Raw genomic sequence first — 20212 nt, forward strand, 5'->3', positions numbered from 1 at the left:
CTTCTCCGCTCCTCTCCTCTCATCTCCTCTCCTGTCCTCGCTTCTCCTTTCCTCTCCTCTCCTCTCCTCTCCTCGCTTCTCCTCTCATCTCATCTCCTCTCCTCTCTTCTCCGCTCCTCTCCTCTCATCTCCTCTCCTGTCCTCTCTTCTCTTCTCCTCTCCTCTCCGCTCCTCTCCTCATTTCTCCTCTCCTCACTTCTCCTCTCATCTCCTCTCCTCCCTTCTCCTCTCCTCTCCTCTCTTCTCATCTCCTCTCCTCACTTCTCATCTCCTCTCCTCTCATCTCCTCTCCTCACTTCTCCTCTCATCTCCTCTCCTCTCCTCTCCTCTCATCTCCTCACTTTTCACCTCCTCTCCTCTCCTCACCTCTCCTCTCCTCACTTCTCTCCTCTCCTCTCCTCTCCTCACTTCTCTCCTCTCCTCTCCTCTCCTCTCCTCTCCTCTCCTCTCCTCTCATCTCCACTCCTCATTTCTCCTCTCCTCTCCTCTCCTCTCCTCACTTCTCTCCTCTCCTCTCCTCTCCTCTCCTCTCCTCACTTCTCCTCTCCTCTCCTCTCCGTAGGGTCTCGAGGTTTCCAAACCGGGCCGCTACCAGGCCCTCACCTCCGACAAGAACTTCCTGGAGATGAGTGACTCGGGGGTGGAGTTCACCTCCTCTGGCCTCCCACTGGACAGCGACACCGACCTCCCGACCTACGCCTCCCTCAAGCCCCTCCTCAACGCCAGCTCCCCCATGGCCGAGACCGCGGTAGTTCTCTCCGACAGCCAGGAGGCCACCGCGGTTCCCGACGGCGACTTCAGCGCCAGCCGGACCCCCGACTCCGCCATGAGCGCCAGCCCCGCCTCCAACCCCCGCTCGGTCGCTGCCGCCACCCCCGACGGCAGCCTGCGGGTCGCCGCGTCGCCGGGAGCGACCTCTAGGGGCACCGGCGCCGGGTCGGATCCGGCCCAGACACCGGAGGCAGCGGCCGACAGCGGAGAAGCAGAAGCCGGGCAGAAGGATCAGAGCACCTGAGAGGATGTGCTGAGTTGGGTTTTTTTTTGTTCACGTCCCCTTATACAGCGAAGACACATACGGCATCCACCGCCACCGCCACCGCCACCGCCGCCATCCGGCCCTCTGTTTTCCTGCCTAAAAGAAACCTCATCATACCCAGACGCCGCCAAGTCCCGGATCACTGCATTTGAGACCACAGACAAAAAACCATTTCATTGCTTGGACCCGGATGCCAATATAGTCTAAAAGCTAAAGAAAAGGCAGATGCACAAATGCACAATTCAAGATTCACTGACACTATGCACTGAAAAATGAGAGCCAAAAGAGAAACCCCCGAGCTCTATCAAAAGAAGAACAAAGTAATTCTGTGCGTATTGGAAATGCATGCATTTAAATTAAACATTACAGTAGATATCACCAGTCCAGATCTTCCCTCCTTGGCTGGGGGGGGGGGGGGGGGGGGGGGAAATGCTGACGTTTAGAATAGACTGACTGCATAGTGCATGCAAGCTTCAACAGGCCAAAGAACCAGACACTGAAAAGGACAAAATGTTGAAGTTATCATGATGTAAAAAGGGTAAAATACTTTCAGCACTTTTCAGAAAACAACTTAAAAAACGGGATAAAAAGGGTTCGCGTTGTCAAAAGAAACGACGAAATAAATCTTGACAGTTTGATAGTTAAGAGTCACTTTTCTCCAAGGAGCTGGACGTTATTTTCTAAGACCAAGACGACTAACAACAACAGCGGGAAGAACTTCTCCCCCTATTGAGGCGAATCTAAGTGTATCGCTCCTGACAGCACTTCTGCCTGAGCTCCCAGCATCAGACAAAAACACTGCAATGATTGCATTTCATTCCACCCACACACAGACTCTATTATTAACAGTACACGCATGTCAAAAAAAGCCTCTCCGCCCCTCAGACAGAAGTGCTTGTCTCAGCACTCACTCGCCACTATCCGTGACCGGGGAGAACATCCTACTCAATATCTTCTTTCCCAAAAAACCTGCAAACTGAAACAAGTCCAGTAGATTGAATATCGCCACGCTATGCAAGAAGTGCTGGTGGTTGATTTCCTTCCCTCGCACCTTGGGTGTCAGATCCCTGCCACTTTTGACGGCGTCATCTAAAAGCGACCCGCCTGAACGTCCACCGCCTCACTCACTCGCTAATGATGAGCGCCGGAGAGAAAAAAAAAAACACCACCGAAGAACAACACGGGCCGCTCGCCGTGGAAACCAGGAAACCATCCCCCCCCCCTCTGTTTTCTCTTCTTCCCCCCCCCCCCCCCCCTCGGTGGAGAAAACGACCCGGCAGAGTTGTCACAAGCCCCTGTCAGAGCAAGAACAGAATTCGGAGAATCCTTCGCGACACTTCCAGGACGTTTTAATTGGATTCTTGGAGTCTTTTTTTTTTTTTTTTTCGCGGGACGGACCGACTCACGGACACCAAGAATGAAGAGCGACGATAAAGGAGGCGACAGAGATGGAACTGGGTACTATTCGGGGGAACGGATAAATGACTTGCATGATTTAAAGCCTCCTATTTTCATCTCAGCCCCCATCCATCTGACTGAGCCCCGACTATTGTAGGCCTGTTGTTTGCCAGAATGAAGTGACTCCAAAGGCGCTGTTGGATCAATCAATGGTAACGATCCGGCCTACAGCCCCGACAGAATGAGACTGAATAACAGTGATTATAAGCAGGGGGGAGGAGGGGGGGGGGGGGGGCATACAAAGCAAGCAACATTATTGAGATTCAGCGCGCTGGATACTTGATTCTGTTCAGGCCATGAAATATAAGAAATGAAAATGTGCAGGACTTTTTCAAAATCTAAAAAAAACCCTGCTTTGACATACATGGTCAAACAGTCCATACATTTGCTGAAGGTACTTTCTGAATCCAAACCCATCTATTCAGTGACATTAAAACCACTACTGACAATACGAGTAATAATATCACCACCTTGTTTGCCTAGGTCAGCATCCACTTAACCATTGGGACTAAAGGAGGTCAAACGTTTCTAAACATTTCATTACAAACATATCCGACCATTCTCTGACCAGTTATAGGCTCTTCTATTTATTTGAGGCCGTTCAGTTCTGATGCATCGCAGATTCATTTACTGCAAAAAAAGAGGTCAAAAAGCCCACGTCGCGAAAGGGACCTAGGCATCATGGGACGTGGTACGGAAGTAGTCGGGCAGTTTCTAAATGAGATCCTGGGATAGAATCTACAACCTACTTAACCTTAGTGTTTTTATTGTACTTTTACTTGTTCTTTTACAAAGGAGACCTGGCCAAGTCAGCAGCAACACGTTTAGTTACACACAGAACAGTGAACACATTTTGTAGTAAATAATAAACAATATCAGAAAATGAGAGAGACAGGAGGTGAAAAAAAAAACGAGAGCAGAGACACCCATGAGGGACCAAAGAGACACAGATGAGAGAGAAACAGAGAGAAGAGAAACAGTGGCATGGCACAGTCTCAAATTATTGAAAGCATGGACAGTTTCCAGTAGATTCATTTTCCACAGTCCGAGCAGCTAAGAGTGATCACTTCCTCGTGTTTCCTCGCCTTGGAAGAAGAGCGTACTCTCATCCAGGCCGCAGGAAGAGCCGAGTCGATGCACAACAAACACATTTCACAAAAGGAGATCAATGAATCAAGGAAAAATCTGTCCGAGCTTGTCTTCCCCTCCACGGAGGCAAAAAGTCGGTGATGCTAACACAGAGCGTACGCCGCCTGGTGGATGTGTCGTGCGTTACAATAACAAGACTGCACACAGCTTTAGCATGAGGGAGTCAGATCTGTAACAAGGTTGAACCATCCCAAGGATCCCATTTAGACGTCACTGTTGTTGTTGCTATTGACAACTGTTAGCAATATGGCTACCTCACGCTGTAACCGACTTGATGTCAGTCTGGGAAGTGTACCAGGGCGGTGAACTATACCTCTGTGGGGTACTAAAAACAGTCAGACAGACACGGAGGTTGGGTGTCTGTAAAAATAAAAAAAAAAAAGCACAAAATTTCCTTTTGAACCGAGAAAAGGCTCACATTGTAATCAAAAGGGAAAAATTTAAGTAGCAGCTATTGTAAATACAGTATGTTCATCTGCAAAAAAAAACGACTAGACTTGCTAGTTCCCTTCTTATTCAGGAAAATGTAGTTTGGATTGAGTCATGATTTGCTCCAAAATATCGAACATGAGCATTATTATTGTGCAAACGATTAACCTGCCCTGCTTACATGTCATCGGCCATGATCATTGATTTTGTATGGCTGTTTTATAGAATAGTGCGTTTGCTCCTGCAGGGATTTCTTGACCTAAAGCGGATGTGTGAACATTTCAAGGCAACGGTGAAGCCCTCAAAACTCACTCTGTGTTTTCTGTGTAAATATCTCTTATCAGGTCAATTCAAGTAGGTTCTAACAAGGAGCGCTGACCTCCTCTGGGTTAAAAGCAAATTGATGGCGGGGAGGGGAGGGCATTTTCAATTGAATCTTAAGCAATATTAATGATATGGCACTGAGACATCACCAACACTCACAGGGTAGGAAGAGGAATCGAACCTAGCACATCTCGACATCCCCCATCTGACATAGTCACTCATCCCACTTTTTCCCACTGTTGTAAATATAAAGATATGTAATCTGCATGTGTATAGTGTGAAAATACTAACGTTTTCTTACTGCAAGGCTTATGCAAAAATTTTATACTCTCAAAACGCTGCATCGGTCCTTTAACTACATGTCGACAGGAGGTAGTGAAACTTAACGTGTTGCACTGGAGACGCCTCGGCTGGAAAGGCTCTCCGGTCTAGCTCACGCTCTGTTCAGATGTATGTGGGTCAGGGTGAAATCCTTTCATCAGAGTTCGCTTCAGCAGGGCCAACTGCTGCTGTACGGCAAATCAACAAGGACGGCGTTCTTCATTTAACCGTTATTTAACCAGGTAGTCCCACTGAGAGAAAGAATCTGTTTTTCAAGGAAGACCCGGACAAGAGAGCAGCATCGAGACAGACGTAAAAGTTGCAGACAAACAACATACAATGACCTTTAAAACGGTCAAAAACACATATGAGCAAAGTCAAATGTGGCTATATAAACGCTCAAAAAGACTGAAGTCCAATCGCAAACCAGCAGTCCCAAACCTATTTAAGTCTTGATTATCTTGCCATTTGGGATGCTAGACATTAGATCTGGGTCAAATAGTATTTACTAATAATTCTTTGTGTGTGGGTTAACCTGCTTGGAGTGACAGATGGGTTTACAGCATCACAACAGTTCAGATGAAAACATATAAATTGTTATAGAAAAGTACAGTTTACACATTTATAAACAGGGGCTCGAGACAAAAAGTTCCTTGTTTTTGTTTAGATATTCTTCCTTATTTCAAGTGATGATGTTGAAGAAAATGTTTCATGGGTAAAATACATGACTGGACACTTCATAGGAAGACGTTTTGTGTTTTGCAGGGTGAAGGGACTGAATTCCAGTGTGTGCCTATAGAAGTAATAACAGGTTTCAGGCAAATCACAGTTAAAGCACAGCAGCTGACGTCGGCTTTATGAAAGGATTTCACAGTCTGTCATTCAACCTCGGCCCGATGTTCTCTGTTTCATTACCCATCGGGGGGCCGGTAGCCACAAAGCCTCTCAGAATAGGAGTGCTGATCTGATGAAAATATTCTTTAAAATCCCCTAGACTCACTTTTCTTATAATTCCAAAGAATATGATGGAAAAACAGCGAAATGATATCTGTGTGGTAATATCGCAGATATTGCTTGCTAATACCTCAGATCATGATGGAAGTTTGTTTGTTTTATCATAAAATATTGGAAAAATTGATTGCAAACCACCGACTCTGACACTAAGATCAATTCATTTAAATTAAATTCAGTGGAACTGATCTTACTGTGATTGAATTTAGCTTTCGATTCGTGACAGAAAATTTGGAGAAAGACAAGGAAGGATGTCCGCACACTGAATACATAAGCTCCCAAAATATTTATCGCTGCAACATTTCAACCAGCACAGTGAGTCTTCGTCTTAGGCAGAAAAAACAAAACAAAAAAAAACAGCAAGCAAAAAAGAAAAATTGGAGAAACTCCTTAAAACTGATTTCAGCCACACCGAGCTCAATTTCAAGCACAATATCTTATGGTGAGAGCCTTTTAAAGAATGAGGATGATCATTTTCAAACCAGGTCCCAGGTCTGTATTCTCTCTCTCTCTCTCATTACCAAAAAAAGGACAAAGTGATCCTGGTTCAGCAGCACTCCTACTCTGGGCCACATTTGTGAATTACTGAATAATAATGCATTGTGGCCCCTGTTTGTTACTTTTGAAGGATCCAGCACAGTCACACATCTCTTCACCCACCGCGATACTCCCAGCACCTGAGAATGTTTTTTATACTCGAAAAAAAAAAAATGAAAACAATATTCTTTTAAAACGATGGATCATTTTCATCATAATCGGTGTTTACTTTGGGACAAAATACATCTGCCCGGTACATTACATTATTTATTGCTAGTAAAATAATTTGTTCGGCTCAAATGTGCGTCGTCCCAAACTAGACGTGCAGATTTTTTTTATTTTGAAAAAGACGAATCCTTTTGAAGAGTGGGACATGCTTGAATGCATTTCATCTTCAGAACTTTTTTTGTAGCATCACATTCAGCACCACAAAGACTAAAACTCTCTTTGCTAATAACATGCTTAGTATTTCTCCTTACTCTGGTACTATAGCCTATAACTGCTGTCCCGGTGTATACCTAAGAGTTACTGTACCTGCAGCATGCTGACCTGTAGATTGCTTGTGGGACAGCAGGCGTGATGACGATAGCAAATAATAACGATAATAATAATATTAGTATGAATTGCACTGTTCTGTAGAGCTGGCCTCCCGAGTCCGTCCTGATCTCATGAACGTCTCACCTGTGTTTTGGGTTTGTCTGTTCAGGCCCTGGTTTCCCATGATCCTCCTGGCTCTGAGATCATCTTTGGCATTCAGTTGGGAGTGATAGTTAAAGGAGAATACCGGTGTTTTTGTTTAAGTTTGTGCCGATCGTCGAGGTTGCTCCTCTCCTTTACAAATAATTAATCCTGTTTTTTTTCTGCACACAGTCAGTGTAGTTTTAGAGATATCAGGTTTGCTTTCCTCCCTTCAGAAGAAGACGTTTGCTGCCGTTCATTCTTATCATTCTTATATTCTTCTTAAACAACTTCCACAGAGCGAGAGAATCCATCACAGTAAACAAGAAGCCTTCACTTGGTTTTGTCAAAAAGTTTGTTTTATCTTTATTTAATTGTGCCGAGTTGAGCGTTTTCATATCAGTGTGTGCATTATGTTTTGCTCTGCTGCCTGTCAATCAAGCTGACACCCACAGGAACAAAAAGAGAAAGTAATCCCTCAAAAACATGCCGCCTTACAAACTTTATTGTCACATTCATGTCTCTCACTGTAAAGTTTGCATATTAAAAATGATGAAAAGGGGGAAATGTGAACTAGACAGAAGTAAATGGGCTGTAACTCTAAATAACACCGGTATTCTCCTGTCTGGTATAATTTGCATAGACTCTCATTCTAAACTGAAGATGCTGAAGTTTGTCTAAAAGTTTATAGAATCTCTCTGTAGAACTTCTAGAATGATCCGATCCGGTGAAACGGTTTTGGGGAAAGCCAGGAGTCAGGACGGCTCTCGAGGCTGAACTAGATCCCACTGGTTGTTCAGTCCATGATGCAGTCAGGAGAGGTGTTGTCACTGTCAATGTTACTGTGGCCGTCGCTTCTGGAAAAAATATTATTTTCTTTATACACTTTTACATGAGGAGTATCAGCCGTTCTGCTCCACTTTGTCTCATGTCTGCAAAATGGATGTGCTTATTTTCTGTTATGGGACGATTTCTGTTTCATTCGGTTTGATTATGATGATGATGATGATGATAAAATGATGATGGTGGTAGTAGTTAGGAGTATTTTTTTCTCTCAGTAGCGCTTCACAATATGAGAATGGAAAGACTGTATGGAGTAAAGGAGAATAACACCTTTACTCTGTCAATTGCCAATTTAAGATGGAGTGGTTGGTCACTTCTGTTCCTTAAGGCCAGTGCTTATGAATATAAGAAACTCCTTATGTGTTTTGGTAAAGAATGTATGATGTAATGGGTCTGTTTGTTATATCTTCATGAATGATGTAAGTATGCTAGTATGAAGCCTTTAAAAAACTGACACTAAAACAATATGACACAAGAAAGGAAACTCCATATATTTTGGCTAATTGTATGTATTCCTTATTTGTGAATTTGGCCCAAAAAATAAAACAAGCTGTGTGACATCTCAGTAATAGATAGTTATATTCTGTTTATCTGCCACGTCTCCCTTCAAGATAGTTTCCCCATGCTTGTGTTTGTGTTTGTTCCTGCTTGATTCAGTGGTTTACTGCTCCATACTCTGGTCAGGTTTGTTGATCTGCCACATATACAGTATATATTCAGGAAACGCATGCAAGTCTCTGTTTTTCGCTTTCATTCTGAGAGAATTCACGCGAACGGATCAAACTTCAGAGTTCAGAATCCATGTGATGGGTATTCATTGACTTTTATAACGCTTCGCTGCACTGCCATGAAAAAACAACCACACACCCTTGTATGCTCGAAGAATTAATCAATGACTGAATATTTATATACTCTGTAAGACCTTTTGGCATCCTGCACAACTTTTGTAAAGCTTCTCTTTTTCTGTAATGAATGAATAATGCCAATTAAATGAATTTTCAAGAGACAGAGCATCAAAAGGATTGTTTTTTTTGGTGTTATTACTACTTTTGGTGGGTTTTTTTGCACTGCGTTTCTGATAAAATGCAACTAATTTGCATTTGAATCATATAAATACATTAGCATTTTTATAGAAAATGAGAGAGGGCCTTATTTAAATAAATAGGCCACAGTAGGTCTGTGAAAGTCCTTAACCATTTCTCAGATAAACCAGGATAAATGGGCCACATAACATTTTAATCCCAAATTTCTCCATCTTTGGGAATGACACTAGGTTAGGTAGTGGTGAATTAAAAGATGGGTAAATATGACTTCAGTTGGTGATCATCAGAAGGCAAATAACTACTAATATAAACAAAAATCAAATCTTATTTTTTTTAAGAGAATAATTAATTTATGTATAAAAAAATCCCTTCTAGCTGTCTTCCTAGTTCTTATTCTCTCTATTAACACGTCACTCTTCCAAGATTGAACTATGGTCACAGGACTTTGCCCTCCTTGTTTTTGCTTGCATGTCATTTTTTATATACGCTACCAGTCAAAAGTTTGGACACACAAATTTTTCTTTATTTATTTTTTTACTATTTTCCACATTTTACAACGGTAAAGACATCAAAACTATGAAATAACACAAATGGAATTATGCAGCGACCAAAAAAGTGTTAGACAAATCAAAACTATCTTATATTTTAGATTCTTTACAGTAGCCGCCCTTTGCCTTGATGGAAAGGCAAAAAGGCTTTGGAGAGAAATTCATACATAGGATCAACTTCACTATTTACATTTGTCTAAAAAACAAATTTCAAGCATTTAAGCATGGAGCTTTTAGATCAAAATTTAAGAGAATGAAAAACATTGAACACTCAGTCAGGTGGGTCCAAACTTTTGACTGGTAGTGTAAATAGCTTTTATATAGCCTAAAATATAATGTAAATGTAAAATACCCTATCTTCATATAGCTTATATCAGTTTCATACTACTTGATGATGCATACTGTGAAAGGTGGTGTGATGTATACTAACAGGGTAAACTGTTCTGCTGCACTGAGTTCACATGGGAAGCGACCCCTATATGCTCTCTACCGGCTCACAGATTTGAGCCCCCGGGCCTCCTCCTCCTCCTCCCCCTCCTCCTCACACGGGCCTGTCCCGCTGAAGGCGCCCTGGCGCGCAGCCAATCCGGGAGGAGCGGGAAGTGACGCGACTTCTAGCGCAAGGAAGCCCCCGGACTGGCGCGCCAAATTTCAAAGGACTTCCTGGGAGGAAAGAGGGCGAAAAAGCCGTCCTGAAAGCTGGCGAACAACGGCGATGAAATAGTGCCGTAAAATACCAAACTTAACCGAAGTCGAGGAGCTCAGTCCGCCGGCTGAACCATCGACGGTGTCCGATCCGGTTTTGGAGGAATAATCCACATAACGGTTGAGCTGCAAGACTGTTTTTGTTGTAAGTGGCAGCGAGCTTTGACTTTCATTATGTCCTACAGGGAACTAACGTTAGCTAGCTTAATCCTGTTGCTGCTGGCATACGCTAAAAATCAGGAGTGATTATTGGACTTATATTCTGAACGGTAATCAATGCACGTTTAAGGTAAATATCTTGTTTATGCAAAGTTATTGTGGCCAAAATGTGATTTTTACGTGACAAGCAGTTCAGTCGTGCGGGTTATTGTTTCTTGCTTTGTGCCGTGATCCCACGAGTTGTCAAGTGGGTCAATGCGTGCAGGCGGTGCGGGACGTGCACCGCATATTATAAAGTTCATAAAACGATGTTTGCAATTTAAATTCTCTGTTGTAAATTTACCTCCTGTGTGCTCCTGCCACAGCCTGACAGTAGCTTGAGTTTAAGCCGAGCCTGTAACGAAATGACAAAACGACACAATGTTTTTTTTTTTTTTATGCTTTAATGTGCTGTGAAATGTCAAATATATTACATTCATGAAGTCTAAACTGTCATGTAGTCAGTAAGTGCGGCAATTAAGCAACAGTCATTTTTTGTTTTCATGCGTGTTTCTTTTTCTTCCTCCAGATCAGACAATCCACAGCTGTTCCAGCCTGTCAGGTTTCCCAACCTGGGAGACGGTTGATGTCAATTGATGTCAAAAGCCTGGGATTTTAATCTCACACACACACACACACACACACACACACACACACACACACACACACACACACACACAAACGCTCAGCCGACAACTGCTAAAGCATTAGAATATTAGCTGTCATAATTCAAGCTGTTTTAACAAAAAAAGAAAAAAAAAAGTCACGGCTGTCAGATTTTGTGCAGTTGTACTTTTCACACTTTTAATGTTTACTGCACTTACATTGCAACTTATCAGCACAGTATCACTCTACATTACCACAGAAGCTTCTTCCTCTTAAATCCACCAGTTTATGCCTTACAACCCACGGTGGATTTAGTGTCTTTGAGCCTGGGCTGATAATACAGTGTAACAGCTCATTTCCACAGTACGTCGACTTACACAGTACTTTATATCCTCTTTATTTATTCATATATTCAGCAACAGGACATAGTAAGACATCAGCTTTCCATACTAATCGAAACACCTGTTGCTCCTAGCCTTTAAACTCCCACAATACATTGCATTCAAGCCTGTGGTTAGGCAGTAAAATACATATAGGCCTATGTTTAGCAGTCAAAGCACACACTGCTTCAGTTTGACTCATATCCACTAGCCTAGAGTCTTATCCGACAATGGATCTCAACCTCCTGTAAGTCGTCACCTGTCGCAGATCCGGGGGGGGTGGGGCAGGGGCAGGGGCAGGGGCAGGGGCAGGGGCGTAGCGGCGGGCCAGACGATCCCATCGGGCCCGGGCCAGCCCTGTCAGTCATGCTGTCGGGGGTCCAGCCGTGCTTCCAGCTGCTGCGGATCGGCTCGGCGGCGGGCGACTCGGCGCGGGACCTGTACACGTTCCGGCCGGCGCTGAGCCACTCGGTGTTCCGCCTGGGCCGGGCGGCCGAGCTGTGCGACGTCACGCTGGACTCCGCCTCGGTGTCCAGGATCCACGCCGAGCTGCACGCCGAGCGGGAGTGCAGCGGGGGGGACGTCCCGCCGCAGGAGGAGGGCTGGAGGGTCCACGTCAAAGACAGGAGCAGTCATGGTGAGAGAGGCTGACTCACACACACGCACACACACACTTCTATAACTCTGCAGTCATAGTGAGAGAGAGGCCAACACACACACACGCCCCTACAGTCATAGTGAGAGAGTGAGAGAGGCTAACCTATACACACACACACCTATAGCTCTGCAGTCATGGAGAGAGACAAGTGGAGTTACACACACACACACACACACACACCCTACACCTTTACAGTCAAGGTGAGACTTAAAGGGGCCAATTTACACACACACACACACTCACTACTACACCTCTATAGTTAATGTGAGAGTTGGAGAGGTCGACTTACACCCACCCACAGCCATGGTGAGAGAGAGGCTGAGTTACACACACCTGCCTACAGAAACACAAATGCTAAAACTTCTACAGGGAAAGAAACAGCCTCACAGAAACACTAACACACACACACACACACACACACACACACACACACACACACACACACACACACACACACACACTCTCTAACACTCTTCTAATTGTTTACAGACAGAAGTACAGACTCTAACACCTTGTAGAAAAACAAACACATGGCTCACACTCTGCTCGTCTTAGAGAAAGACCAGTGCAGATGTAGAAAGACACCGGGCCTCGTAGATGCAGATACACACACACACACACACACACACACACACACACACACACACACACACACTCCTACATTTTGACTGACAGGAATACAAATGGTAAAAACTGTAAACAGGGAAGTGGAGCATCACAAACCCCCCACACACACAAACACACTCTCACCCACTCCCAAATTGGTTACTGACAGAAAGACAAATACTGACTCCTGTAGACAGGGAAAAAACACACACAAACACACACATGACTCACACACACACACACACTGTCTTGTACTTGTTTGCTAACAGAAATACTAACACCTGCAGACTGACAGGAACAAAACAACACAAACGAACACACAGCTGTAGACGTACAGACGAGGCAGATCTCAGATCAGACACACACACACACACATTTGCATAGCGAAGAAATTGTATCTCCACAATATCTACTTTTCAGGATCTAAGAAAAACAGTCTTGTTCTTAGCTTGACCGCCATGCATTTTTCAGTTCATCCAATGGGATTTGTGAAGGTTTTCATCAGTTCAAAGGTTGTAGAATTTTCTCAACCCATCTCTCAATTTAAGTTACAACATGAAAATCCCCAAAATTGGAGTTACGAGGTTGGAGTTATGTACATACCAAACATTCTGCCAGACGCATGCAGGTGCAGGTGAAAATATGACATAACACACATGTAATGCAAGATTGAAATGTGTAGGGAGTAAGAAAGTCAACACAAATAACCCAATCAGCAGAAATAGTCTAATCAATGAATTAAAATGTATTTGTATAGCACATTTCATGCAAGCAAATGCAGCTCAAAGTGCTTCATAACACAGATAAAAATGCAATGGAATAAAACAACCAGAAAAGAGAGGTCATGAAAAAAAAAAGAAAAAAAAAAAGACAATGTATATAATAAGAGTAGAATAAAATGGGAACATTAAAATTTAAAATACAAATAAACAGGGTTAGTATGTATAAAAGATTAAAATAAAAATATTAAAAATTACAGGAGAGACTTACAGAAGTTTTCATAAAGTGGATCCGCTGAAATGTTTAGAGGGACAAAAGCGGAGTAAAAGCAGGATAAGAACAATGAAACCATGAAATAATAAAATGGTAAGAAGAGTGAAAAACAAATGGTGGCGGCAGGAATGACATCTGTCTGTAGTAGAGCTGCAACTAACGATTATTTTCATTGTCGATTAATCAGTCGATTATTTCCTTGATTAATCGATTAGTTGTTTGGTCTAAAAAATGTCAGAAAATGGTGAAAAATGTGGATCAGTGTTTCCCAAAGCCCAAGATGACGTCCTCAAATGTCTTGTTTTGTCCACAGCCCAAAGATATTCAGTTTACTGTCATAGAGGAGTAAAGAAACCAGAAAATATTCACATTTAAAAAGCTGGAATCAGAGAATTTTGACTTATTTTTCTTAAAAAATTACTTGAATCGATTATCAAAATAGTTGGCGATTAATTTAATAGTTGACAACTAATCGATTCAGCTCTAGTCTGTAGCAGGTGTAAGGTACGGTAAGAAACGGCCTTGCATGAAATATACATAGGAAGTCATTTATTTCAGTATATTTATTTCTTACTGCCTCAGTCTACAAGCAACATTCTTCAGTAGAACCTGCACTGCACAGGGAGCGGCACAAAGTGGGGAAGGTGTTCAGGGAGGAGATGGAGAGTCGGGTCTTCACTTCAGGCAGATGGACTGTATGTGAGCGGTCAGGCAGGCTGAGAATCTAAACCGCACTCTTACCGCCTAATTTTTCAAGTAATTTCACAGGCTGTTTCACACATTTCTCATTTTCGCTATTAAAATTACAGTTTAGCATTCAAAGTGCATTTCTCATCTGTGCCGCGCTGTCATGGCCGTTTGATTGCCTCGTAGCCTTCCAGCTCCACAATTTTAGGTCCATTTCACAGACTGTTTTACATTTCCCCCCAATTTTGGAAGCTGTAAACATATTGATAGTCAACAAATGACTTTATTTTGAGGCTCTGCTCGCTTGATTTATTCCGTCTTGTTTGTCAGGAGTTTGTTCATATATTAAAAAGTTTCCGTGATGATCTGGCCCTAGGTGACATCGTCCTCAACCACAAACTGTTGTTTGTTTGTGTGCATTCATTTGGACTGCTCATCTGACTCCAGGACAGATGATTCATGAGCTGTTTTACTTTTCTCACATCTTAATGTCAGCACCGCCAATCAAAATCTCAAATCATCTTGTTTTGTGAGCTGAATAAAATCGAGTGCCAGCTCACCACCGGGAGCCGTGCCAGGCGCCGATGGTGTGTAACAACACACTGCAGATAAAAAATAAACCTTCCCTCCTCCGCTCTGTGTTGCTAGGCACCTGGGTCAACGAGGTCCGCCTCCAGCCTGGCGTCCAATGGGAGCTCTCCGATGGCGACACGCTGACCTTTGGTGGCCAATCGGCTCCCGGGAGCCCAGAGTTCTACTTCCTGTTCCAGAAGGTCAAAGTTCGCCCGCTGGACTTCGACGCCATCACAATCCCAAAGGTGATCTTTGATGTTGTTTTTAAGGCAGGGAGAGAGAGGCAGAGAGATTCAACTCTTTAATGCCTGACTCATTCACTACCTTTAAAAAAAAATAGATTTATAATAGTGCCTCATATTGCAGCCAACATGGATTAAATCATGATTCACTGTATCATTTCATAGGTAATGTATATAGTGTAATTGTATCATAAAGAGGATATAGAAAGTGACTCTGTGGTCCTGTGTAGTTTAGTTGGTAGTGCATGGCACCAGAACAGGCAGGGTTACAGTTTCACCTCCCGCTGGTGTCACCCATACTCATCACTCATAGTACTGTAAGGTAGGGCTGAACAATTAATCGAACTTTTATTGAAATCGCAATATGGCCTACTGCAATTTTCAAATCGCAGGAGGCGCAATATTTGTTAAAGGTGAAATGTGTCAAAATACCATTTTAAATTAAATATTGTGGTGCTGCAGAGATGTCCTGGCCTACACATCATATTCTACAGACTTAAGAAAACATCTTTGTTTGGTACAGATCCCCGCAGAAATCACACCATAATCATTTTAATACGTTTTTCAATGAAAATGAGAATAATGATGTAAAAATGATCATTCCCTCTAATATCGCAAATCATATTGCAGTTGCAATATCAGTCAAAATAATCGCAATTAGATATTTTTTCAAAATCGTTCAGCCCTACTGTAAGGTGCTTTGGTTACAGTGTCCTCCAGATGGCTTCATGTCATGGACAACAGTGTCTGAACTTTTTGGCTCATCTTCTAAGGGCTGGTGAACGCAAAAAAACAACTACCTGTCAAGAATAATTTGCCAAAATAAACATACAAGAAATATGTCACCCATATCACTATTTTGTGTATAGAATCAGATGCTGTTAAGATTTTACTATGATGAAATTAAAACTTCCTCACTCAAATTCAAATTACAAGAGAACATTTTTAAGCGTAGTTTCAAAGAACGGGCAAAGACCAAAAACTGTTTATAACCGAGGCAGTCGAGTGTTTCCATCTCAAACCAGGTGGCAGGTGACACAAACACTCATTTTACCGGTATTTGACTTGTGTTAATTTCTCACCCTGACAACTGATATATGAAGTTCCGACTCAACAGGAATTCATAAAGGAATTCATAATGTTTTGCTTTCTAGGCGGGCACCTTCTCCTCCGACCTGAAGAACCGGATCAGGACCAGCCTGGACCGGAAGGCGGCGCCCAACCTGGACCTGTCCAAGCTGTCCATCAACCGGGCCACCGTCATCCTCAACTCCATCGGCAGCCTCAGCAAGATGCGGGGCAGCGCCTGGACCTTCAAGAGGAGCGACAGCCAGGGAGGGAACGTCTCGGACCCCGGCTCGTCCTCCTCGCCCCCCCTCGCCGTGGGCTTCTCCTCCCTGCTGCCTCCCTCCACGCCGCCCTCCTTCTCCTCCGCGGGCGCCATGCCCTCGACGAAATCCCTGCCGCCGTCGTCCAGGAGCAGGAGGAAGTCGGCTCACACGGTGCTGCTGGAGGACGACAGCTCCGACGAGCCCCGGGGCCGAGGAGGTAGGAAATGTAATTATTCACTTACTGAATTTTCTACATGGCAAGACGCTGTGTGTTCTTCTAAGAAGGGAAAGGTTCTACATAAGTGTTCTTGTAATGTGCAGGAACCCTGACCAGCAAGTCAAAGAAAACCTTTCATTTAACTCAAACTGACAAAATTCTACGCATTTTATTCATAACACTTCTCTTTGAAAATAAATCTCATTGTGCTACAAGAGAATAACATTCAGCAGGAAAAGAGTAATGAGTAAATGAAAAGGAGAATAAATTGCACAGAAATGGGGGTTAAAGCTGCAGTTATTCAGCAGTTCAAAGAAAGCAGAACACAAACACAGATTTCTGAAAAGGTGTTGAAAAACACATTTCACAGGGAAAGAAACAGCCTGGATGTATCACAGCTCCTATAACAATATCCAGCAAAATAATCCCGGTATGTCTTCTTTGCTCGGTGCAGCCGTGGCGGGAGGCCTGGAGGACAGAGCGAGGGGGAGGAAGAGGCGGCGGCTCTACAAGTCGGAGTCGGAGGGTTTCAGCTCGCCCGCCGCTCTGCCGCTGCATCCCAAGAGCCACAGCGACGTCAGGCGGCCGCTGGAGGCCAAGCCCTTCCCCGTCGGCACCAGGACCATCGGCAGTTTCCACGGCGCCATGACCAACAGCAAACTGCAGCACCACCTGCACCAGGCGGCGTTCGCCAACCCCGCCGCGCGCAAGCAGGAGCTGGAGACGCACCGCATCCGGACCGGCCCGCACGCCGGCATCCCCGTCTTCCGACAACAGAAAAGCGCCTTCTCCTCCTCCTCCCCGTCGGCGGTGAGGGGGAGGCGGAGGGCTCACAGCTCCCCGGTCTACTCCCCTCTGGTGGTGGGAGGGGAGAACTACAGCCTGGCCTCGCCCTCCGTCAGGATCTGTGCAGAGGAGAGAGGCAGGGTGCAGTTCAACAGATTTCACCTTCCTACCAGGTAAGCTGACGTCCCAGCAGCATGATGCAATACACACACATTAGACTCATCGACTATTCTACCAGCCACTCTTAACTGCCAACCAACCAGGCTCTTTATTATTTTAAAAACTTTGTTGTCTGGTGAAATAGTAGCAGGGGAATTTTGGGGTTTTCCAGCCACTGTGACTAGTTGGAAGGTTAGTTTCCCGCCCTGAATATAAAAAAGGAAGATTCAGGATTTTTAGAAATTTGTCCTATTTATCACTCATAAGTAATAGATAGATAGATAGATAGATAGAGAAGATAGATAGAACAAGCTTGAGACAAGAGTGAACATTGCCGGCCCCATAGACTCTCATTCTCTGTTGCTGTTGTGATCTCCTCTTCTAGCCCAGTTTGTGTTTAGCACACACAGGTTTGCTAGTGGCATCATGGCAGAAAACACCCAGCCTGACAAGGAGATTACTGATCCTCCTCACAACTCCAAGCAGTGTTTGGGAGGTTTGGATTCCCCTGAGTAAAAGGCAAAAATCAGGAGAACACAAGCTCATGTCTTTCTCAGAAACTGAATAACATTTCACACTGGGAATCAACTCTGCATAGAATCTGTATCTGTTTAGATCACGTTGTCTACTTTCACATTTGTCCTACTTTCATGTGTCAATATCATGTAAATGTTATCATTAAAATTAAAATTTCCGTTGAATTTGACAAATTGCAATTCATCAACAAAATCGATTTTTAGGGGCAATTCACAGCCCTAAATCATATCGTAATTTCATGTTTCCATGATTAATAATTGTGTAATTGGGCGATATTGAGGAACGAGGGTGGGGTGAGATATCAGCATCATACAACAGACCAAGAAAACAATGCGTACAAATGCCAAATAGAGCTTTATCTCAAGTGCGAAGTAAAAACTGAGTCTGTAAATACTTGATCAGTCAATACTGACCAAAGGAAAATTACCACATACTGTATCTGGTGAGCTTTACTTTCACAACCAATTGTATGGCTTTGTCAGGCAATTTTCACTTAAATAATAATAATAATAATAATAATAATAATAATAATAATAATGATAACATTATAATAAAAGTACTAAATTATACAGCTACATTGTGTTGAAATGCAGCACAAGTGAAGCCAACTAGGAGAAAGATTCACTTTTTGGGTACACTTTTTTTTTTTTTCTTCTTTGTTCAGCGTCATCCTACACAGATACTTGGCTCGACTTTTTCCTATTCTTACCTTCACTTTCTTAACTTACTTGGGGATTGAGCTCCTGTTCAAAGAGGCAGGTGCCGTCTGCCAGGTGTCTGTATCTGCTCTGCAAATTGGCACCATCACCCGGCACCATCATTATGTTTTATATTGTTCTTCTTCACTCTGAGTTTCCCACCTTGCTTATAAATCAGAACCAGCATTCCTTCGTCGATTCTTCAATTTGCACATTTTCTAAAACTGATGTGAGGAAAAAAGTCTATAGATCATGCTAACAAAGTAATGGCAAATCAAATTACCGAAATGCAAGAAATGTAACACATAAGAATATGGTTTTCTGTGTGAGCACAAGGCAGGATAAACATTCATAAAGAGGTTTACCACACACTTGTTCATTTCAGGTTACCTTTTTGTTGCAATTATCGACTTAATTTTTCATAATGCAAGTAAATAGACCGGAGCAAATAGTGTTTTATGAAAAATTAAAAGGAAACGTGACTGAAATGAGTCGGTCCGTGACAGATTAAGTGTGCAGCAAACCTAGATTTGATGAAATATAATCAGGTTGAACTCATCGTAGTCACCTGCTCTTCTTTCTCTCTTTTCTCTCCTTTGCTCTCTTTCCTCCTCCCTCCCTTTCTCTCTCTCTCCTTCTATCTTTGTTTCTTCTCCTCCTCTCTCCTCGCAGCAAGCGGCGGGGACGTCCCAGAAAACACCCCCTGCCCCCCCGGCCCTCCCTGCCCTCTCCGTCCTCCTCGTCGTCTTCCTCCACCTCCTCGGCCTCCTCCTCCTCCTCCAGCTCCTCCTCTTCCTCCTCCGAGGACGAGGAGGACGAGGAGGAGGAGGAAGCGGGGATGGCCGGGGCGGTGGAGCCGTGCGCGGCCCCGCGGTGCCGCCTGCCCCAGCAGGACACGGTGCAGTGGATCCAGTGCGACGTGTGCGACGCCTGGTACCACCTGGACTGTCTGCACGTCGACCGCAAGAAGCTCCTGATGGACCCCAACGCCGACTTCCACTGCGGCTGCCGCTGAGCGGGGGGGCGGGGCCGTGAGACTTGGTGAAATGTTCCAGATTAGACTTAAAGTTTCAAATTACCACACAGGTTTTTTTTTCCCTCCCCAAGTTTTTATTGCCCAGTGGAAATTGCACCAGCACAGACTTCCATTGTAGCAGCTGCTGAGATTTCCTGTTTTTTCCTCCAACTTTATCCAGGGAAAGTTTCATTTTTAGCACTGCCCTGCCTCATATTCACACATGGGAGCTGCCCTCTTCTTCTAATGGCCGCTGAGCAGCTGGAGGTGAAGTGCTTCGCTCTCACCTCGGCAGCAGTTGGTCAGGGAGGGGAAAGAGTTTCTCATTCACTTCGTACATCCTGATCTTCCCCAGCCAGTCTCAGGATTCATACGGGCGACCAAACAGCCACAAACCTGCTTCTCTAACTGCTGCCCACTCTCAGGATGGAAGAGGAGGCGGGA

At 44.0% G+C, this 20212-nt stretch overlaps 1 protein-coding gene across 1 annotated transcript; it reads left to right on the top strand.

The window, feature by feature from the left end:
• Window positions 1-11632: 11632 nt before the first annotated feature.
• On the top strand, window positions 11633-19768 carry tcf19l (transcription factor 19 (SC1), like). Its single transcript, XM_071512194.1, has 5 exons — window positions 11633-11903; window positions 14859-15028; window positions 16180-16573; window positions 17028-17532; window positions 19426-19768. Exons 1-5 carry the CDS (start codon window positions 11633-11635, stop codon window positions 19766-19768), a joined length of 1683 nt encoding a protein of 560 aa, XP_071368295.1.
• The last annotated feature ends 444 nt before the right edge of the window (window positions 19769-20212 follow it).

The sequence above is a fragment of the Centroberyx affinis genome, unplaced genomic scaffold (genome assembly GCF_046629955.1).
Source record: "Centroberyx affinis isolate AG114_WGS23_722 - 3 ecotype Tasmania unplaced genomic scaffold, CSIRO-AGI_Caff_v1 ptg006148l_1, whole genome shotgun sequence".
Taxonomy (NCBI): domain Eukaryota; kingdom Metazoa; phylum Chordata; class Actinopteri; order Beryciformes; family Berycidae; genus Centroberyx; species Centroberyx affinis.